General features: G+C 35.3%; 2 protein-coding genes across 3 annotated transcripts; one reads left to right on the top strand and one right to left on the bottom strand.

Annotated features, from left to right (window-relative positions):
- Positions 1 to 2901: 2901 nt before the first annotated feature.
- LOC132274808 (NAC domain-containing protein 41-like) lies at positions 2902 to 3936 on the top strand. The gene has a single exon (XM_059776146.1). The coding sequence runs from the start codon at positions 2902 to 2904 to the stop codon at positions 3934 to 3936; it is 1035 nt and encodes a 344-aa protein (XP_059632129.1).
- Positions 3937 to 5849: 1913 nt separating this feature from the next.
- Positions 5850 to 18619, bottom strand: LOC132300779 (uncharacterized). 2 transcript variants are annotated; one of them, XM_059798017.1, is made up of 4 exons: positions 16536 to 18619; positions 13668 to 13908; positions 7600 to 7769; positions 5850 to 6600 (listed from the first exon to the last, which is right to left on the bottom strand). In XM_059798017.1, the coding sequence occupies exon 1, from the start codon at positions 17488 to 17490 to the stop codon at positions 16801 to 16803; it is 690 nt and encodes a 229-aa protein (XP_059654000.1). In that variant the 5' UTR covers positions 17491 to 18619; the 3' UTR covers positions 5850 to 6600; positions 7600 to 7769; positions 13668 to 13908; positions 16536 to 16800. The 2 variants fall into 2 exon arrangements, with proteins under 2 accessions (XP_059654000.1, XP_059654007.1); XM_059798024.1 differs by lacking the exons at positions 5850 to 6600; positions 7600 to 7769; positions 13668 to 13908 and adding an exon at positions 14062 to 14371.
- Positions 18620 to 23944: the final 5325 nt, after the last annotated feature.

Here is a 23944-nt window from a genome sequence, read left to right as displayed (position 1 = left end):
TCTTGAGTGCTTCATATGAAGATCAAGAAGGGGACAGTTGTTGCTGATTTTCTGGTGCAGAATTCTGGATTGAAAGGGCAACTCTGGTTTGGTTCATTTCTAGTGCCAAGTGAAGGTTGAGGCAAGTTCGTTTCATCTATTTACATTGCAGAAATCATGTTTATCTTCACATCCTAGCCGCATTTGTTTTACAAGTCTCTAACCTCGGTATAATGTGTTTTCTGGTGCAAAGACAACTGAAATATGTATAACATGTTGAATTCATGCTGTGAACATCATGTACACAATCTGAGCATGAATACATTGTTGATTTGAAGCTAATAAATCTGATACTTGACCAAGAAAGTGGCCCATTCAAGTTCTGGTATAGTGAACCTCATAAAGTAGGGTTTTAAGCCTAATCTCTGTGATATGTGAACTAAGCCTGAGATATCATGTTTGAATCATTATAATGATTATCTGACCATTTTTATAATGATGATTCAAGACTAATAGAGCATTGTTTAGGCCTGATACATCACAGAATTACTTTTATACCCTCGGATCAGAGGCTTTACAGGAGCTGCAAAACATAACCTGCTGAGAGCTATTTTTGGTTATAGTTTTATGGTACATTGTTCCATCCTTGCTGAGTTAATTGAGAACATCATCTGTGAAAAAGTAAAATGATTGTGTGGAGCTGTGAGAACCTGTATTAGCACATGTTTCATGTGTTTTGACAGATTTACCCTTGAAGAGCTTGAAAGCTAGTGTTTCAAGCCTATTGTGAACTGAGATTATTTTATTTTGCTCCATCCACTGTTTCAACCTGCTGAGCAAGTATGTATTAAGTTATCAAGGCTGTGGAAACCAGGTTTAACTTCAGGTTCAGGTGAAATTCCAGTTTTACCCTTGAGAAGCTAAAATTAGGGTTTTGAAGATTATAAGGTTGTTGTGTTCTGACATTGCTATATCTTGCTGGTTTCACTGAGTTTATCTCGTAAGAAAGCGTATCTTAGCTATATAGAGCTGTGGAAGGCAATTGCAGATCATTCTTGGAGCTGCATTGTGAAGTGACCCTTTTACCCTTAAATTTAGGGTTTAAGCCTATTGGGAGCTGTTCTTGAGTTACCTTTCTTATCTAACTGTGTACTCCATTCAAGCAAGTGTATTTGGCTGTGACAAGGCTTTGGAAACCTAGTTTGTTCATCAAGTGAAGCTGCATATTGATTTGACAGTTCTATCCTATTGATTGCAGAGAAGTGTAGACTGTATTTTGTAATTGGTGTGTTAACACCTTCATTATTTTGTAAGTGACCCTTTTACACTTTTCCATTGCTGTGCCCATAAAGTTCTTAAATTCCATTAGAACTTGTTTGATTATATCAAATAAGTTGCAGATAGACTGTATTCAGATTGTATTTCTTCACTTATCTTTTTTTCGCACAAAGTTGTAGGAGGCTTCAGCCATAGATTTCATCCATGATAAAGCTCCACCAAGATTCCTAAGAGCTGCATCTTCTATGTTGTCAATTGAGATCTATTTTTAACTACGGTTTAACAAATTAATTTCAAAATTAATTAGTTTATAATGGTGGTGGTCTCAGCAAGAACTCATGCCTTTATCCGTTGCATCATGAGACGCCCACAAAACACTCACAACCTCTTGACTCAATGAACGGGGGCTGCTAGCCTTACCTGAATTCTGGATGTGTACATTTCTTAGCAACTGGACAATCAATCAAATCCTTGAATGAGTACTGCAGCTTTTCCTAATTCTCCTCTGGTAGCAAAGAAGATTTGTGACACAAGGAACTCAGAAAGTCAGACACTTTTTTCCATTGCTGCACTGATGAAATTCTTAAATTCCATTAAGGAATTATTTTTTTTTTTTTTTTTTTTTTTTTCACCAGAGAATGTTTGATTATACCAGATATTTGCTGTATAGAGTGTATGAATCTTTACCATAATGCATTGTCAACTGGTCTAATTTGCTGCAGAAAAAGCAACTACTTTTTTCAACAGAGTTTAATTATTTGGTATGATTCAGTAGTTAAATGTGTAAAAGGACATGTTTCATTGCAAATTCTAAGTACAATCATTGTATCTATGTTGTGGGAAAAGGAGTTTCAAGAAGTTGTAATGGCTCTTTTATTGGAAGTTTACCCAATTTTATGGGATTATTAATTCACTATAATATTACTTAATAACCAGTTTTTATGGGATTAATTCACACACTAATATTAAATTTGATGACCACCAATTAATTGTTAGTTGAATCAGATTCAAAGCTCTTGCTTGAGTTCAATAAAAGTGTGCTAATTTCCTTGGGCAGTTGAGCATTTATCACTGAAATTGAAGAAAACAACAAGATTATCCATATATAGATGATATATGTATAATAAGTCTATTCCAGGTTACATAACTTACTTTGTATTACACATTACTTAATAACCCCAATTTAATTACCCGAATCTGCAGACATCAACCCAACTCGTAATTACCCAACTCGTAATTACCCTTCCAAACATTCCCTACTCTCTCTCTCTCTCTTAACTAAATTGTAAAAAGATATGTTTGATCATATCTTTTTAGATTTTTTTCAATGATTACAATATCTGTTTTACTTTCCTTCCAAGTTACTAGCCGCCGCCTCCATCTATATATTTCCTTCTTCCCAACCCACTTTCCAAAAACGTACCGCCTCAATCACGCTCCTCCTCTTCGTCTTCTTCTTCGCTAAGTCTGTCCCACTTCTTCTGTTTCCATTTTTATTCACCAATCATCGCCGCGTCTCAGCCCTCTTTTCATCATCGCCGCGTCTCTTTTCCGGCCTCTTTTATCAGCGCAGCGCCTCAGCCTCCAGGGTTTCGGCCTCCTTTTTCTTAATCCTTATCACCGCCTCTTTTATCTAGCACAAATATGTTTGTGCCTCTAGGATTTCGGTTTATCCCCACAGAAGAAGAACTCCTCACACACTTTCTCAGAAGAAAACTGAAGCAAGAATCGTTGCCTTACGAGGGTGTAATTTTGGAGCGCGATGTTTATGGCGAGGCACCTTGGAATATATTTACGGCTGAAGATCCATGGCATTCATTGAAATCCAATGAATTTGTTATCTACGTCTTTACCCAATTGAAGAAAATTGACCGCGAAAAGAAGAGAATTGTTCGGAGAGCCGGATGTGGGACATGGGATGGCCAAACCGGTATCAAGAACATTTACAATAAAGAGAAAGAGCTTATTGGATTCAACAAGATGTTGAGTTTTGAAGTAGATGTGAAGAAAGATGAGTTCTTGATCATGCCAAAAGGTCATTGGACTATGCACGAGTATTCATTGGGCGGAGTGAGTTTGAATGGGTTAGAAGAAGGCACTCATGATTATGTAGTTTGCAAAATCAAAAGAGATGATTCTAAACATCTCAAGAGAGCACCAAAGCATCATGCTCATGAAGTATCCAAAGAAGAAAACCCCAGATGTCGTAAGAAGATGAGATATGATCATGGTGAGGTCTCTACAACTCCACAAAACATTGATCAATCTGTGTCCACAGTAACAATCATGGACAGTCATCCTGATCAGTTGCTTCCACCGAAACTACCCAAGAATACACCCTTTGATATTCAGCCACTGCCAACACATGATGATGATGAGACTGCAACAGTCTTTGATCTATCCAACATCACAATCAACTCTTGTGATATGCAGCAGATAGACTCATTTTTTGACGACTTAGATGCAACTGCAACCTCCAATAATCAGCCGCTGCTACCACATGATGATGGTGAGACTCATGCATATACAATAGCAGCAGAAGACTCGTTTTTGGAGGACACTGATCCAGAAATGCAGGAGCAACTCAATGCTTTATCTGAATTTCTTATGAATGATGATGAGCCATCACTTTCAATCGGCAACATCGATCAACTCCAAGAAAACTTTTGGCTATATTAATTAACATGACCTTTGTATAGTTACTGGTTATGTCGAAGTCATTTGTCTATCACTTGTAAATTGTGCTTTATATTAGTTTGTTGCTTCTAATTGTAAATGGTAATCTGGAGATTCAGTTGTTTTGCAAGTTATGAAAGTTGAGCCCCCTTTAAAGGCTTAATATGTTGCCATTATTTTCTATGAATAATATCTCGTGCTGTTGCTTTTGCTCTATCTACAGTAGTATTAGTGTTGTCAATTCTGTGTCCAGGTTACTTTGTATTATTAGACAATACTTGATAATCCCAATTAAGACAACTCGTAATTAGCCTTCCAAACATTCCCTACTCTCTCTCTCTCTCTCTCATAACAATAGCTGTATTTCTCCCCTTTCTTCTTCGCTCCGACAGCCGCCATGGCCGATGAAGAAACGATCCCCATCTCTCAAGAAGCCGGCCATTAATCACTTCCTGAACCTGCCCAACATGGAAACTCTTGCAGGCTCTGATCATCATCAAACCAAGAATAACTCCAAGAAAAATGCCAAGAACGCAGAAATTGGTCTGAACCCACCACCACTGCCTTCACGCATGAGGAATCGTATCCAACACATGGGTGGTTCCGGTATAGTTGTGGTGATACAGAAGGGGTTGTTCGCCACCGACCTTAAAAAGGGCAACAATCGGCTGTCGATTCCGGTCAATTTCAATTCTTATCTGCAAATTTAGGGTTCTAATGATTTATGTATATAATTCAATGTAATTGTTTCCACACAGTCAAATGCTTATTATGTAATGAGATTGTGTGTGATCACAGATGTTGTTTCTACAAAATACTTTTTGTTGTATCAAGTTTAAGTTTTGTAATGAGATTGTGTGTGATCACAGATGGAAGTCTCTGTTCTCAACAGAGAGTTCAACAGAATTTTTGTTACCGTTACTCTCCTCAACAGAATCAATAATTACATAGATAACTTTTTGTTTTATAAGTTTTGTTGTTGGTTTAATCGGATTTGAGTTTGGTGATATTTACCCATTCGCTAAAGAGATTGTGAGTGATCACAGATGGAACTCTCCGTTCTGAAGAACCTCAAAAGAGGCTTGTTTGAATTTTTGTTACCGTTACTCTTCTCAACAGAATTTCAACAAAATGGGCTTGGGCTCTTAGGATTTGTATGGGCCCGTGCCTTGTTCTGTTTGGGCTTTTTCTCCTTGTTCTGTTTGGGCTTTTGCCCCTTCAGCCCCATTTTTCCTTATATAAATATATACATTTTTCCTTATACATTTTATTGCCCTGTTCTTAACAGAGTTTTACCTTTTAAGTTCATTGAAAATTTTACAAAATAGGACTAACCTTTTAAGTTCATTGAAAATTTTACAAAATTAGTCCTATTTTCAAATTGTGAGGACTAGTATGAATACCGTTTTGAAACTAGTATGGTGGTAATTGAAATTTGGTTACCTCTTATTAATTGAATCATAATCTAAGCTTTTCTTGACATCAATAAAGTATGTTTGATTACGATCATTTGTTGCAAGATTTTTTGAAACAAAAACATGAAAACATATTTGGTAAAAAAAATGTTGCAAACTTGAAAAATGTAATGGTTAGTTTAAAAATGTCATTTAAGAATTTTTTTTTTTTTTTTTTTTGTTACAGTAACAGTTGGTTTAGTGCTGAAACATGTAAAAACGTTAACTTTTGTATTGATTATGTTGTAGAACTGTCCACTTTTTATAAGGTAGTTTATACTTCTTTAAAAATATGCATTCACTTTTGTAGAAACACAAATAAATAAAGTAGGGTAAAAACGTTCCTGATAATGACAAAAAGGTCCTTTCAGAGGTAATTTACGTTACAACACATAAATAATCTTGTAAGAGACCTGCTTGCATGACCATACTATATAGTGTAGACTTCTTTGCAATATGAAATGTTCCATATCAAACATGTTCATTCCTCTCATAACCACTTCCAAAAACACAAGAGTGACTCCACATTGAAGCCTGGAACATGTTCATGGCTCCGGCACAAACATAACAGGGAAAACTGCAAAATAATTCGTCCATTGTCCTTGAAGTCGTTCGATGCAAATGAAAACCTTCAGTTATCTGACTGCCCAAAGTACCTGCCCGAGATTGTTGCCAGAATATTAAGCATTATAACTTCATCGTCCGGTTCAGACTTTTCAGCTCGTAAGCTTGCAGACTTCCTGAGCAGACAACGAAGGGCTGCAGATGTGTCGCCATCTAGTGGAGTGTCTACTGCTTCACACAGAGCATATAGCCATGCGCAATCATTCCTTGACAGAGAGCTCATTGTCATTATTGCGTCTTCTCAACATTGAAATTCGACCTACTGAGTCCATCCTTAGAATCGCAGACAAGGTAGGACTGTTGCTGAAACATCCATCGGGAATTGATTTATGACTGGAATTTTCAGGAGTGTGAGAGGAGGTATCATTTTGCATCAGCATTTGAGAGCAATAGAGGGTCACTAAGGCATTCAGGAACGGAGCAGTCAAGAGCTTGACAGGAGTCAACTCTGTCAGCTGGTTAAATTATCAAAATTTTCAAGAATCATACTGTCAGGAAGCCGCTGTGAGTTTTCTTCATCATGAACAATGGACAATGATTGCACCTTATCAGAAATTTTAGCGCAAGAACCCTCATAACGTGACAGAGCCTGTACAGGAAAACCCAGAGACAAAACTCAGATCCTTTAATGCTTACGATAACATAAGGACAATACTTGGCTGATGGCTGGTGGCTTCTAACCGAGCAAGAGGATGTCGTCCTACCTTGCTCCACCACCTGTCATGTGTATATTTATGCCTGTGACTAGGAAATGAGCACATGCCAATGATTTGAAAAGTCAATTGACTAACAAAGAGCTATGAAAAGTCTGATTAAATTCATGTTTCTTATCAGATATTTAAGTCATTTGCCAGGGACTAGGACTCTGATCCTTATGTTTCACTGTTTAATCATTTTCTTATAATCAATTACCCCCAGCGGCACACTTGAATGTTGTTGAGAAAGTTTATATGTATATGACAAAATGTTCCTATGGTTAACTCTTTTCCTCAACCTTTTTTTTTTTAAAAAGTTCTTTTATACACAATTTTTAATCCAAATATTTAAACTATAGGTTCTAAGAACACAAAAAAAGGACCAAACTACTGGCATTTAATCATTCGCATGCCGCATACCAATGGTCAACTGAACAAAAATGATATACGTGAGGTGCAACATGGATCAGGATATGCGGCAGCTTTTGGTGCATCTGTACAGACACGTTAAGGGTGAGAGGTTCCTTCCTTGCACAGTTTCAACAAGTAACATTCTACATTTTTAACTGACCTAATCACACCATGTAAGGATCACCATTTTGGTACTCCAATTTCCTGTATCAGCCTTGGTTTTTCAGATTTTTCATGTAATATAAATGGGGAAAGCAGTAAAACCTTCTCATTTCAGAGGACATTATATCATTATATGCCATTGGAAAATGGCTCAGAAAATAGAACACTAAAATAATTTAAGAATAATATATCATTCTTTTCAAAATTTCATAAGAGTTTAATATCTTGATAAGATATATGCTCATTATATCTGTTCCCTTTTTTTTTCTTCCCCTCAACAAATTTTAAAAACCATAGAAGGTGGTTGAAGAAAAACATACCAGCCTTAGCTCTGAAAAATCAGCAAGAAATCCATCCTCCCACTGTTTCAGTGGCAGTAAGTGCTCTGGGCACTTTGCAATATCGGGAATTTCGGGCATATAAACAGTCTGTTCTTTGTCTAATTTCTTTCTTTCAAGCTTGGCAACCTTCACCTTGGGAATGCGTGCAGCTTCCCACCAATGCAGAATAAAACACTTTATGAGTCATTACTAAATCAAGGATTCATGGCATTTCAGAACAAATCAATTATAGAAACAACAAATGACAATCAGAAAGCCAAATGAAAATAATATAATTCAAAATGATTGGCATTCACCATGCCACAACTTTATGTATATAGACTTTGTCACTCAATCAGTTATAAAATTTAAATACAAAAACAAGCTAATGCTCCAGTTGGTGCTGATTTGAAGCAATGGTTTGTCAATAAGCATCAACAGATCATGTCATAAACTGAACAGGCTGTTTCAATTCTAATATTTATTCAAACCAAGCTCTCCACAATCCCTGTTTGACATGTGCGTGTGACTAAGAGCCTGGGCCTCTCTTTCATACTTGACAAAGGCAATAGATGCACACATGCTGGTGAATTTCAAATCATATCTATAAATGTCAAAAATGTAAATTTTCAAATTCAGAAGTCTTGCCTGTGGGGATGACCAAAAGAGAAACCTTCACAGAAAAAAGTTTCCATTATAATCAAGAGATACTTCATCAGAAGGACCCTGAGTTTCAGTCAGTATATAAATCCATATACATATTCAGGTCATGATGGTTGGTCTTCCCTTAAGCAACGTGTTACATCAGCTTCCTATACTCAAAAAATTGGAAAGGGACATCGTCATCTGGATGTGGTAAAAAGTAGGCAACAGTTCTGTTTTTTTGGACGAGCACGGATAAAGAAGTTAGTCCAGTATTGTAAGACTAGGCTAGGGACTTAGAATATAGGAGCATTGACAGGTAAAGAAAAGGAGTTGGTAGACACGATATATAGATGGAATGTTAACATAGCATATCTAAAAAAAACTATTTGGGTAGGAAAAAAAAAACTAGAGAAATTGAGAGAACACAGGATTTAAAAAGTTTATTACACCGGAAATGATGGACATAGAAATAGAGTATGGATAATTGTTGTAGGAATTTATAGAAGATGTTGTAGCTGTTATTAAATAAATGATAAGATAATATTAGTAAAACTTGTATGGGAGAAAATATAGTTAATACCTATGCACCCCAAGAAGAACTAGATGAACACACTAAAGCGCTATTTTGGGAACATATGATGAATTAATTTAAATGATACCCGAATTAGAAAGTGTTTACATGTGAGGAGACTTTAATTGTCATGTAGGCAAACATTGTAGAGGGTATGAGATGGTACATGTTGGACATGGATTTGGAAGTAAAAATGAGGCTGGGATTATATCTTAGACTCTGTGGTCACAATAATTTTATAATTGGGAATGAATATTTTTATAATAATAAAAAAATAAAAAATAAAAAAAGAAGAGAGATGAAAAATTAATAGTCAAAATGAGTAAAAAAGATTTTTCTTCTAACTAGAAAGGTAGATTGATTAACATGCAAAGATTGTAAGGACATCTTAGGAGAGAGCCTAACTTCACAAGAAAGACTAATACTTCTGTGTGTGTGTGTGTGTGTGTGTGTGTGTGTATAAGGACAACCAAAATGGAGAAAGGATATTATAAACTTAAGAAATAGATGGTGGAATTTAAGATGGGAGAAAGTAGAATTATTTAAGAACAGTATGCTAAAAGGAGCAAATGGAGTATAAAAGATGAAACTAATTTAATGTAATATGAGTGAATGTATTAAACGAGTATCAAAAGATGTCCTTGAAGAATCAAAAGAAAAAGGGAAAGATGTCCTTCAGGAATCCATAGAAAAAGGGAAAAGGCGTCCTTGAAAAAAGAAAGGGAAAACAAGCACCCATTCTAAATCATCAAAAGAAAAAGGGCCATTATCTATGTTACTTCGTGGTGGAATGAACAGGTCCGAACTATAATAAAAACAAAAAGGGGATGCTGTAAACAAAAACTTGAAATAGAGAAACTTTTGAAAAATACAGAGAAGCTAAAAGGAAGTTAAAAAAACAATGAGATAAACTAAATAAAGCCATATGATGATTTCTATTCTGAATCACAAGATGAGGGGAATAATATATATGAACTTGTTAAACGAAGGGGGAGAAAAATAAGAATTTTAATCATATGAAATGTATCATGAGTAACAGTAAATGATGCTGAAATTAAAGAAAGATGAAAAATTACTTTGAGAAATTGTTGAATGAAAACCACTTAAGAAGTTTAGACTCAGATAACCTCAGGGAGAATAGAGAAGACATTATTTCGTAAGATCCAAGAATGGAAGGTAAAAATATATATTAAAAAAATTACATGAGGAAGGGCTATAGGACCAAATGGCAATCCTATTGAGATTTGGAAGTGTTTCCAGGATGATGATGTGTCATGATTAACAAAATTGTTTAATACAGCTAGTGGGGCATACTCACCTAAACCTACTACCGGCTTCTTTAATAAGATATTAACAACTAAGAGAGTGCCTAATGAGTGGCACAAACGTATTTGGGTAGCTATAACTAAAAATAAAGGGGATATACAAAGTTGAACTAGATACCGTGGTATGATTCATACTATGAAGCTTTGGGAGAGCGTGATTGAATAATAATTGAGATGTAAAACTTGAGTGTAGGAAAATTGAATTGGATCTATGTTGGGAAGTCAATGATGGAGGCTATTTATTTATTGAGGAGACTAGTAGAAAGATATAGAGAGAACAAGGATCTTCATGTGGTTTTTAAAATTTTGGAGAAAGCTTGTGGGATAGAGAGTATCTAGAGATCTAATATGAAGGGTTTTGGCGGGCTGGGGGGAAGAAAAAAAAAGGGCCACAATAATGAATGTGACTATAGTTAGAAGTTAGAATGCCTTAGGTGGGACAAGTGAATTTTCAATTACTATAAGCTTACCTCAACAATTACATATCAAAAAAAATAAGCTTACCTCAACAATTAGATAGATGGTAAGAGAGAGAGGAAGACCATAATTATCATGGAATGAAGTAATGAAAAATGATTTTTTTAAATTTAAATCTAATAGATGAAATGAATTATGATAGAAAAGAATGGAAAAGGACAATTCATGTGGACAACCCCGTTCATACGGGATAAAGGCAGCTGATGATGAGTTTTGGATAAACTAATGAGACACATTCAGGATGAGATTTCATAATGTATATTTTTTTGATAAGTAAGATTTCATAATGTATATTATTTTAAAACTAGAGGAGTAAGTGCTAAGTTGGCAGCTTGGAAGGAAACTCTAAAATTAAAAGAATTTAAGATGATGTGAATATAAGAATCAGCATTAAACCCATAGGAATAAAACTGAATGCAAAAGGTGTAACTTTAGTAAATCATGAAGATGATGCGAATATCAAGGATCAAGGGATACCAAAAAGTGAATATTTTCGTTATTTAGGCTCAATTCTTCACAAGAAGGAGAAATAGGATAAAATGTTAATCATAGAACCAAGGCATGGTGGGTTTAATTGTGATTGGTAAATCCCTTTAAGAATGATAGGGAAGTGTTATAAAAATAAAAAGCTATTGGACCAGTCAATCAGTCATACTTTATATGACAAAATGTTGAGCAGCCAAGAAACAATATATAAACAAACAAGGTGGCGAAAATGCGAAGAAAAATGAGCACCACGACAGGTAAGGAACACATCTCTGAGACAGTTGAAGTGGCACTCATTGAAGATAAAATGATAGATAATTGAGTAAGATAGTTTGTACATGTACAAATAAGATTACTATAAATGCACCAGCTAAGAAAAGTGACATGCTCCATATTGAGGGTAATGTAAAGTGAAAGAGAAGATCAAAATTACCATAGGTAAAGTTAGGAAGGAAAAATATGATGATAACAGAGGTTTGAATGAGGCTATGGCCTGAGATTGATCAAAGTATAAAAAGGGCTAGCCCAATGCACAAGGCTCCCACCATTGCGGGGTCTGGGGAGGGTCAGATATACGCAGCCTTACCTCCGCATGGAGAAGCTATTTCCAGTCTCGAACCCATGACCCTCAGGTAATTGAAACATATTCAGGTTATCCAATTAACCCATCATGCCCCTTATATCCTAACACCAAAATTTTACCAAGTATAACATAGCTTGCAGTAATGGGAAGGAATAGCCACACTAATTCTATCTAAGCGAGACAACAGCACAAACTAACAAGTCTTACATACACAATCTAGGGCTTTACCAACGTTACAACGTTGATAGAAAGAGGAAGATTATAATGGATGCAGCATACTAATGGCAGTAACATGATGATAGCAGTGACAACGTAGAGAGGAAAATTTACATACGATGGCTATTCACACTTGCTACCATCCGCACAAAATTTAAGAACTCTTCAAATTTCTGATTTTTGCATTGACAAAATAGTATGTTTTAACTCAAATTTGTAATTAGCTATTGGAGGAGAAATTAATAGAGCCACTTCCCTACCTCCATCATACAACTAAAATTAACATGGATCAACTTTTCCATCCTAACTGTAACTTGTTTCTGCTACTACTTATAATAGAACTTTCTTGGATTTGTGCAGTCAATGGTCGCCGCTTCTTTTTTTCGTTACTCATTTTATGTTGTTAGTTGTTTGAAAGCCGTTGTTTTGAATAACTTAATTACTTTATTTAATGAAGAGCAAATGAAATGTTAAATTGCTAAATTTTCTAAGAGATGGAACTTTGACCTGAATCAGTTGGTTTTTGAGCAGTAGCAAAGTTAAAAGCTTATGTCAGCATTGGTAAAAGAGAAGTGAATCTGACTAAGATTTGCTGGTAGTTTTGGTGCAGCAATCGATATATTGCAAATAAAGGTAAGGAAGCCCACATCATTGGTAAGTTTGAGCATGTGAATACAACAGAGAACTGAGGTTGATATACAAGAGAAGAGACCTTCAACAACGCAAGATACCAAATGCTATGAAAAGGTGTTGAACAGAAATCCAATGTTGGCATATGGCACCAAAAACATATGGTATCTGGAGGATTTCATGGGCATGAAAACTATAAAATAAAATAAAAGTTGTTAAAAATTGAAAAGTCGGCATTTAGATTTTAAAATTTTATTAAAACAAGACAAATTTTGATTTCATCACCGTCATCCTTGCCCTTGTGCCATATGGATGGGGTAGGTAACGTGGTGGCGCGCGTGCGGGGGGGGGGGTGGTGGTTTCAATCGTCATAACTGAAAATTGAAAAGTCAGCATTTAGATTTTAAAAAATTATTAAAACAAGACAAATTTTGATTTCATCACCATCATCCTCGCCCTTGTGCCATATGGATGGGGTAGGTCACATGAATTCACCTTTTCCATTCTTTCCTATTATATACCATGTCTCCTCTAATATTTATTTATTTTTAATTAATTCATTCCCTGTAAGTTTTGATTGGCTTCTTTGTTGATTACCTTCTAGAGAAACAATCCTTTCTCTTCAAGTTGGTGCATCTTCAGACCTACGTTTTATATGACCACACCACCTATGTTTACTTACTCTAATTTTATCATTAATATGCACTATTCCTACTTTTTCCCTCACTCATTTATTAACAATTTTATCCCTTCTTATTAACAATTTACTTACTCTAATTTTAAACATCCTCATTTCCGCTACATGGATGCATTGTTCTTTCAACTTTCAACACTCTACTCCATATAATATAGCTGGCCTAATAATCGTCCTACATTATTTTTCCTTTTAATTTATTTGATATTCATTTGTCACACATAGGATATAACTAACTTGCCTCCATCTTGTCCAACCTACTCCAATCTTAGTTACTACATCATCAATCTCCTAATTGAAATGTAAGATTTGAATAACACTGTATACCAGAGTTGCTGAAAGCAACTAAGCAGGAATACAAAATCAATTTCATAGGGAAAAAAAATCATTGGTGAATGAAAAAGATAAAAGAGGAAAAAGTTTCAAGAAATAGAATGATACCTTACACGCCTAAGATACTCAAATCCATCTTCTGGATACCCAGAATCAAAATTGGGCTTTCCTGTAACAAAGAAAGCAGGTCACTGAATGCTACTGTAATCTTCATCACCGTTTTCATCTTCGCTGCACTCTCCCTCTACAACAGTGCAGCCATCTAAATCACTCACGCAAAGACCACAAGCAGGGTCCCGGGGGTTCATGTTTTCAATTTCATTATCCCCATTTTGGGAACACTCTTCACCTGAAAGGTATCAGCAAATTTAGTCCCAGAAAATCGGACAGTCTTAAAACCTGAAGTACTAGTCCAGCATAAATATTTAAACAATATACACACCATCCAGGAAGCCCAAGCAGTTGGTAGATAAAAGAGAAAGAGCATTTTCACAGATTCAAGTACAACAATTTTAATATTGAATTTCATTAATAGAGTTTCATTTGTAGTATCATCAACTAATTACTTTCCATTTACAATTGCAATCACAGAAGGCATCTATACTAACAGCAATAAAATGCATGTACAGAGATTGTATACAAGTAGCACACAGAAACTTGAACCATGATGTGCCCAAGTATACAAATCAAGGGTCAAATTTTGGGATAATTTGGGTATATTGCACATAATGCCTTTGACAGATTCCTTTAAGCCAATCTTCAATGCACAAAGATATTCAGATAGTTCCCTCTTCCCTTTGCAGCAAATGCACCTGTGTGCACAGAAATTGAACCCATCAAATTGACACAATCAGAACCAAACATCCAAGAGAGAAGAAACACTGAGAAACAATATAGACTCAATTTTTCCAAAATTATGAATGAGTTTATTTCCATAATGACAGAGCTTTCGGAAAGGCTTCACAAGAAGCTCGTTGAAGTTATAACAATGGCCACGAGAGTGAAGAAGAAGAAGACTAAAAATCAGAAAAGCAAGAAAATGAAGTAGGAGGAGGGGGGCTGTTAAAATGGTATTAAATTTTCAAATAATCAGTTGATAACAGAAACGTTGATTATATCCAAAAAATGGCGAAACAATAAACAAAATCAAGAAACCAGCCCAAAAGAATATCTGAAAGGAAGCAAACCTTGTTATCAAGAATGAGTTTTTGGAAAGAAGATAAAGCAGAATAGCAGAAATATAAATTGATCAACTGATCATTCAAGAAAAGAATAAATTTTAAAAAATAATAATAATAACAAGTATTCAAAAAGGCTTGATTTGTTGTTGTTGTTCTTTCTGCTGTTTATTCAAATACATATACAAAGGAAGTCAACAACATATCTGCATAAGGCAACACTCACATCTCACCTAAACCCTCAACCAAGGAATCTAACATGGAGGAAAAGTTTCCAGTAACCCAAAGAAAGAGTAAATAGAATGTACTATCCCTCTCAGCCCAAATGCCCAACCAAAGGCAGAAGAGTGCCACCTGACACATATCTCTAACCCTCCTCCATATCTTGCAGCCTCTCCAACTACCCAGCATCCTCGTCAACCAAGCAAATAGAATGATGCCCCATTCTTTGGCCCCATGGCAATGCAAAACAAGTGACCAACTAATTTTCCGTCCGTTTGCACAGGCAACACCAATTGACGGATATATTTCCTCTTCGTAAGATTATCAAAAGTCAGTATTTACCTAGAATATACTGCACATCCAAATGCAAAGCTGGGAGGAGCTTTCCTCTGCCACATATCTCTCGCAAAGTTCGATGACAAGTTGACAACCCACATATGAAGAACCCAGAAGAGAAAACTTCAACATAAAGCCATCCCCCCCCACCCCCCCCCCCCCAAACAAAAATACTCCTCTCTAAAGTCTCGGAATGCAAAATAGTTAAAAATCTGCAATCTCCTGGCTCCCAGTCCTAGAAAGGCCCATTGAAAAGGATGTGCTGAGCCACATCACAGTACATAACAGTAATATAACCACATTGACAACTAAAACATTAAGTTAAACAACACAGTACACACTACAAAAGTTAACCCACATCACTAATTCAGTGTAGGTTCTTTATTTATAAATAACTTATTGATAATAAAAATGGAATCAAGAAATGTTGACAATATAGTTGAATATGTTTTCAGCCGTTCGAAATGAAATTTTATAACCACGTTGAAATATAGTAAAAATCTACAATATGCATGGTGATCAGAGAAACAAATGTCGGTCAAAACATAGGGAAGATTTCTAAATCTGAATCTGACATTTCAAACATTAATAACAAAGCGTTATTAGGTACAATTATGTGATCTTGACAAGCATTTAAGAACAAAGATGGCAACATGCCAAATTTTATTTCTTACACGAGCTTTTAGAGCAGTAAAGAAGATCTAAACAGTTTGAAGGAAAAATTGCAAGCATTTCTGCTATACCTTAAAAAATAAAATATCATTTTTCAGTCCAATATAATCTGCCTATACAATAACTAATTGCTTTCCCCCCTCGAATGCGGAAGGCTTGAGATGTATTTAAAAACAGTAAGTTGATCCTAATATGCCATATCAATAAACAAGCTTAACTACAATCCTGACACACCATGAAATAAGAGTAACATTGCCAGCCCTAGATTTTGGTCTTTGGTCACTGCAGACTATTAGCTTCCACAATTCATTTCAATAGTACAGCACCATCAGGAAATATTCAAAAAAGTAAGTCCATAATCTGTTGTTCAAATGTGATTACAATAGCGTGAAAACAAACAGGAAGTTTGCAGAATTAACATATAGGTAGCCTGGTATAGCTGCCATAGATTATGATGTTCCATAACGATCCAAGCATGATAATTTTATGCTAAGATCAAAATAATAAACAATAATGGTCAAAAGAATAAAAAATTAAAAAAAGCATGTCACAGAAAGAAGAGACGTACTGAGAATTCCAGAGCCCTCAGCCTTCTTCCCAAATTGTCTCTGAGGATCAAACTTGACGTGGATGTGCTTCTGATGATTACACTCAACCAGGGAATCAAACTCCCTCGCCAAAGAAGGTCCAAGCCCACAGTATACCTCCATCCACTGCTTCCGTTGAGCTTCTACATCTACAAACCTCAGGGACTCCATTTGCTTCTTTGAGTACACTCTCTTGGCTTTGCCACTCTTAAATTTCACAGGCAATTCGAGCTTCAGCAATCTGGGTCAAAATCTTTTCCTTTTCATTGGCCCCTGAAGCCTTTTTCCCTCCTTTCCCCTTTCTTCTGGACCGTTTCTCCTTCCTTTCATCAGCTTCTTCTTCATATTTTTCTTGTTTCCATTCCTCTCAGAATGGTTGGTGAAACCCATAAATCTTTTCTCCTTTCCACAGCCAAGTCCAACCTTAGAAGCAGGAACAGTCTCTATTACCGCTGTTTCATCAATTACTTCGATCTTCAATGAACGATTAAGAGCCCCACCAATTCCTTTCAGACCAGCTAACTTCTCATTCTGCCCAATTTGCTGTGTTTCTTGACAACTCTTTCCCTTTTCATCAGTATCCGCCCTTTTCTCAGTTCCAGGCTCTTCATTTAAAGAATGTTCAAAATCTTCTTTGATCTTCATAGTAACATCCACGACTGTTCTTGAACTCTCAGAATCGGTAGGCTTTAGAACATGGTTCTTAGCATCAGACAAGATTTCTACTTCAGGTTCAACCAAACACTGCTTTTCTTTGTTTCTCAAGAACAGTTCAGATTCAATTTCGTCGAAAGCAGTACAAGAAGTGACCAAACCTTTGTTGCTATTCTCAACAGCAAATTCCATCTGATCTTCTATGGCTGTGAAGACGCAAGACGATCTTGCACTAGAACTCTTCTGGACTTCATCAAGTTCTTGAGTTCCAGAAAAACCCATTTCAGACCTGGCCAAATCTCTGTCTGTTTCATTCACCAAACACTGTTCTTTGTTTCTCAAGAACAGTTCAGATTCATTTTCATCAAAGGCAGTACAAGAAGTGACCAACCCTTAATTGCTATCCTGAACAGCAAAGTCCATATGATCTTCAACGGCTGTGAAGACCCAAGACGATCTTGAACTTGAACTCTTCTGGACTTCATCAAGTTCTTGGGTTCCAGAAAAACCCAATTCAGACCTGGCCAAATCTATGTCTTTTTCATTCACAAAACACTGCTTTTCTTTGTTTCTCAAGAACAGTTCAGATTCATTTTCATCAAAAGCAGTACAAGAAGTGACCAAACGCGTGTTGCAATGTCGAACAACAGAGTCCATCTGATCTTCAATGGCTGTGAAGACACAAAACGATGAACTTGAACTCTTATGGACTTCATCAAGTTCTCGAGTACCAGCAAAACCCAATTCATACTTGCCCAAATCTCTGTCTTTTTCATTCACCAACCGACCTTCATGACCATTGACCTTCGAAACGACATCGTTAACAGTACCCGAATTGTCTTCATCAATTTCTTGATTCACTTTCACACCTTCAGAGACCAAAGCCAAGACGTCATGAACCGTTTCTTGCTTCTCTTGAACAGCAGCGGAGGTCTCAGATTCATCAGACGAAGAACACTTGTCCTTCTTCGGGAGGCCATTGCAAGATTCGGAGGCGAAATCAGAACTGCTTCGGAGAGATTCTCCGTCGTCTTTCGTCGAAGAACCGATGGCAGACGATGGTTGTTCTAGAGAGAGAAAATCGGAGGGTTTCTCATCAACGATGCGTTGAGTGCCTCCTTCGATCTCAGAGTCAAGTATCGGAATCGAAATCCTTCTCCATGACCCTATCGATTTCTAGAGAGTGGGAGAAATAAGAGAGAGAGAAGAGAGGGTTTTTATAGAGCGGTGATGGGTTTTTTCTTTTTAAAAATTTTCTGTTTCTCTTTTGATAAAAATAAATCTTTTTTTATTCCTATTTATACCTATCAAAAGCAGATAAATATTTTTTAACGGCGATGATGGGTTTTTTCTTTTTAAAGAAAAAAATTCTGTTTCGCTTTTGATAAAAATGAATTTTTTTTTTTCTTTATGTACCTATTAAAAGCAGATAAAATATTTTAAACCTTCTAAATTTACTAAAAATATATTTTTATGGAGGTGATAAAATTAACTTTTTGTATTAAGGGTGCAACTTTTTGAATGAGCCAACTTAAACCAAAAATTCAAACCTATCTTGATTTTTAGCCAACGTGAACAAACCCTAGCCCTAGCCCTAGCCTAATTAGAACAATTTTTATTTTATTTTATTTTTTATAAAGGTTGTTCGTAGTTGATTCTTGAAATTGTGGTGATGCCTGACCCAAAAAAAAATGGTTTCATATTTTTAGAGGTTTTTCAAGTACCTTGTAATTTTAAGATAAAATACTAGTATTTTGTATAATCATGTAAAATATGTTGATCAACATATTCACAAAGCAAAATTTAAAGTGAAATTTTTTTCAGTAAATCTTTTCTGGTAGCTCCTTACTAATATAAAAACCAGTAGAACTCAATAATTTATTCCATTGTCACACACTAAGCCTAATTTCAATTCAGTTTTACAACGTAAGATATATGTCAATTTAATGTTTGTATATATGTACACGTGTGTTCGCGGAAGGAGGTAAGAAAGCATCTTATATTTTATTTTTCACTTTTAGTAATTGAAAGATTATACTTCCAACTAACGTAAAAACAACTCTAAAATGGAACTCACCAAATACTCTTAGTAATTGTGTTATATACAGAGATTATAAGAATATAAAACTCTCCAAGTTTATGTTAAATTTAATGGTTTACAAATACAACCATATTGTATGATAAAAAAATAAAATAAAATAAATAAAAACCCTTTATATACTCCTTTCCAAGCTCTTATGCTCATCTAAATTATAACATTTTTTTCATATTTTTTTTTTCTTAATTTTGCATGAGGTGATAATATAATAACATTTTGTAACAAGGGTGCAGCTCAAATAAAAAATTTACCAAAGGTATGTAGCTTAATAGTATAACTTTTCGTCTTCAAAAAAAAGGAGAGGGGTTTGAGTCCGAGTGTGGGCAAAAAATGTGTTGTGAATGAGAGTGAGAATGTATTTCTTAAAAAATTGAAAGAAAATCTATCTTGATTTTTACGAGTTTGAACTACATTTTTTTACTCCAGCTAATTTTGGATTAGCCATTTTTTTGCATATTGTAATTTGTATTGAACTTTAGTTGACTTTTAACTTTTATCCAGTGTGAACAAACCCGAGCCTAGCTAGAAATAAGATTTGATTTTATTATATTTTTTTGAGTTTTATTGTAGAAATTGTTGTGATGTGTGATTAAAAAACAAAAATTGTTTCATATTTTTATAGGACTTTTCAAGTACTTTGTAATTTTAAGATCAAATAGTACTTTGTATAATCTATTGTATTTAAATTATTGAAAATATGTATCATCAACGTAGTCACAAAGCAAAATTAGAAGCGAAAATTTTGCAAGTTAATAGCTATATAAACCATTAAAATTCAATAATTTATTAAAATTGTTTGGTAAATTCCATATTTACACTTATATATATATATATATATATATATATATATATATATATATTTTTCCTTTCACTTTTAGTAATTCATGGATTATAATACTTCCAACAAATATAAAACAACAGACATGTGATCTAACGGTACTTCCCAAAGGGAGGTCAATGGTTCGAACCTTAATGGAGGCAGTGTGTGTGAGTCTCAACTAAAAAAAAAAAAACCCTCCAAATACAATGGAATGACAATATTACTGTAATATTTTTTATTTTCGTCATTTTTCATTTTTTAGGATGGGTATTTTCGTCTTTCACGTTCTGTGTGCCGGGCACCGTGGAGTGTGTCGGGAGTGTTCGAGAGTTAGTTGGGCCATTTTTTTGAGTTTAGAATTCTTAGAATTGTACCGGTTGCCATTTCGGCATTTTTTCGTTTTTCAGGCCGGACGGTCCCGGGTGGGACCCGCTACCGGTATTGTTGTGTTCGGAAGTTGTGTCTTGGGCCATTTGCATATCATACATATTTATTTGTGTATAATTTTAATGTTGTAAGTTAATTTGTGTGGTTGTAGTATTTGGTACATATGTGTATATATTTTTGTGGTGAAAAATCAATTAAGTGGGATTTTAGTTAGTGGTGGGACCCACCACTAAGATCTTTGTTGGCCACTAAGTCACATGATTCGCTGTATAGGGTGCCACTCCAAAGCTCCGAACATGAATCAACGCTTTGGGAGCGGATATGGCTGCAATTCGCGAATTCAAGTTTTGCAATTCGCGAATTCAGATTTGAAGTTCGCGAATTCAGATTTGAAGTTCGCATATGGAGAAGTAGACAAAGTTTTTTTGCATCTGGAGAGAGGAGGAAGAAGAAGAATGATTGTTGCAGGCTTGGCAAAGCTTAAGGTATATAAAGACATCAAAGAACCTCTCTAATCCAGAGGCTTGAGAACTTGAATGGAAGCAAAAATCGCCCTAGCCTCTATTGTGCTACCGTTGTGCCCTAGCCTTTGTTCTGCCGCCGTTGTGCCCTAGCCTCTATTGAGGTTGAGTGGTTTGTTTGGTGCTAAATTGCTATACGCATATATGCATATAGATGAAGTTTTCTTGGGTCGTTTGGGCTCTTGTTTCTAGGCCTTTATTGTTGGCCTTGTTTTGTTCTAAATGTATTCTCCTGATGGCCTAATATATATTTATCCAACTATCTATAAAACTGCCTAACCTTCCTAAAAACATATATTATATTTATATTTCTTTATATTAATGTTAGTAGACAATAATATATTTGAAATACAATAGCAACAAAAAAATATTTATTAAATTAATATAGTCATATTTTTTTCCTTAAATTAATATATTCATATTTCACAAAAAATAAATATATAAACATAAAAATATATAATATACACACGCTCTCACAGCGCTCCCGCTCTCACCTAATTTTAAACTTTGCCGCTCTCGTACTCCCGCTCCCGCTCTTTCTGACTTAGGTTGCTAAGAGACCAAAATTGGCTTCATTCTCTTCCTCTCTCCCTGGCTAGCTCTCTCTCCCTCTTCATTTTTTTTTTTTTTTTTCTTTTCCCTTCAAGCTTTCAAGGCTTGATCTTGCTTCTTCTATTAAGAATTTGATAGAACATTGTGAAGCAAAATTGTTGAGCTCGTCGAGGCCGTTGACTTGATAGGAGCCGAGCACCGTTTTTGCCAACCTTGAGATTTTGAAATTTGGGCTTGGTGTTGGGAGATTTGGGGCTTTTCTCATTTATCGAGGTAGGAGTCTCTAATATATGGTCTTCTTATACTTTTGTGAATTAATTTCTTATAAATTGTTAAATTGCATGCTTAGTTGGTATAAGTTATTGGAAATTGCTTAAATGTAATATATGAAGTTGTGACAAGGTGTTAATTGATATGTTGTGATCAAGCATACATATGTGAAATGAAATTTGTGTTTTGTATACTTAATATGCTGGAATAATGTGAAATGAAAGCATGAGTTATGTATTCTAGTAATTTATTTGTAAAAGTATATGTGAACTTCTATGATTGAATTGATAAATTGAGGCATGAAGCATTCATGCATTTCATTGGGAAAGAAAATGGGGAAAAAGTGTTTTTTAAAACAAATGAAAAGTGTTTTTTTTAAAACAAATGAAAATTGTTTTGAGAAAAGATTTTCTAGAAGTGTTTGCGAAACTGGACGCTTAGGAGGCGCCTAGTGGTTCGCGATATTAGTGTAGTCTAGAAGGGAATGTGGTTGAGTTAACTAGGCCGAATGCGACGCCTTGGAGGTGCCTTATGGTCGTGGATAGTTAGCCAACCTTCCTTTCGTGACGCCTTGAGGTGCCTTGGGTTGGATTACATTAACGGTTTGGTAGTTGAAACGGAATTATTTCGGAAATAGGGAGCGGCACTTCCATAACATTGCACCCTATTTGCATATGTGGTGTGATTGTGATAGGACGACATTTGTTTTACACTCGATATTGTAGTTGTTGAAATATATTCCTTATAGTATGATTCCATTCTTTTTTGCCTAGTCCTTGGGTGGATTCACGGGGTTATAAGAAATGTGTCTTAGACACTTCTTACTGAGCTTATACTCACCCCATTATTTAACATTTTTCAGGTTTGGGAAAAGACATGGCGGACGACAACCCACCACCATTTTAGACGGGATTGGGACTTTTGTTGATGTTACATTGTATGTGGAGCTTAGGTCCTTCGCAGTGTTCTAGTGTAACTTTTGGGAAATGTAAATTTTATAAGCTTTGTGTTTTGTTAAAGATTGTGAAGGATCATGTATACACGTGTTGATATAAATCTTAGGTGAAGGTTGTATATTTTTTGCAGAATTTATTGCTCGCGGGACCATTTCAGTCTACCAAAATGAGCACTTTGGTCGACTGATCCATCCTGTAACTTCAGTGACTATTTACATCACAACCGGCCGACCAAAATGGCCACTTCGGTCGACCGGTGCAGGTGCTATTTCGGTCGGCTGAAGCATCACTTCGGTCAGCCGGTTTAGCTGCTGTAGTGGTGTATTGTTCCTCATTTTTTGTTTGGTTTATCTCTGAGCTATGGCAAGTTGTTTAAATCCTGTTGAATCATGTTTTGGGCACCATGTAGATGTGTTGACACTAGCCACGATGTGGATTGACTTAGGTGTCCTCGGGTTCGGATAAGGATCAGATTAACTGTTCGGACCTTCGAGTTCGGGTCGTTACAATTACTTGATAGTTAGGTCTAGTACACAGAAGATTCGGGTTCTTATTTCATATTTTATTTGTGTATATATTATTCCACAATTGTTTGTCGTCAACCTTTTTTTTTTTTTTTTTTTTTTTTTTTTTTTTTTTTTTTTTTTTCCAGCAAATTGGTGTTCTAGTGGCATCTGTTACACATTATATCCATTCTTTATGTCCTAAGTGAGGATGTGGATTTTTTTTTTTTAATTTGGTTACTATTTATTTTTTTCCTGAAATTAAGTCACTCTAGAGAAGTTTTTCAATTTTGGTTACCAAAATATAATTTTATTATTTTTTTCTATATTAAATTTGTATTATTATTGGAAAAATTAGATTTTGGTGACCCAAATTTAAAATAAAAAAATTGTTTGATTTTTAGTGACCTCTAAAAAGAAAAAAAATACAGAAAGTAGTTGCAAAACTCAAAAGTTGGTTTTTTAATTAGTGACCAGCTTAGGATAATTTAGTCAAAATTCTTATTTAATAAACATTGTAAAATAATTTTCAAATCAAACCACCACACCACTCTCCCTTTAATGATTCAAAACCAAAAAAACACGCCTGTTAAAAAAAAAAGAAAAAACAAATTTTTTTTCTATTTATT

Source organism: Cornus florida, unplaced genomic scaffold (genome assembly GCF_030987335.1).
Source record: "Cornus florida cultivar Cherokee Brave unplaced genomic scaffold, ASM3098733v1 CherokeeBrave_3.0.0_Hap2_Chr01, whole genome shotgun sequence".
Taxonomy (NCBI): Eukaryota; Viridiplantae; Streptophyta; class Magnoliopsida; order Cornales; family Cornaceae; genus Cornus; species Cornus florida.
This window is presented reverse-complemented; position numbering and strand designations above follow the sequence as displayed.

Bases quoted from the DNA above. Each gene is read 5' to 3' on its own strand.
- LOC132274808 (XM_059776146.1), top strand. From the start codon at position 2,902: ATGTTTGTGCCTCTAGGATTTCGGTTTATCCCCACAGAAGAAGAACTC.
- LOC132300779 (XM_059798017.1), bottom strand. From the start codon at position 17,490: ATGGGTTTTTCTGGAACTCAAGAACTTGATGAAGTCCAGAAGAGTTCT.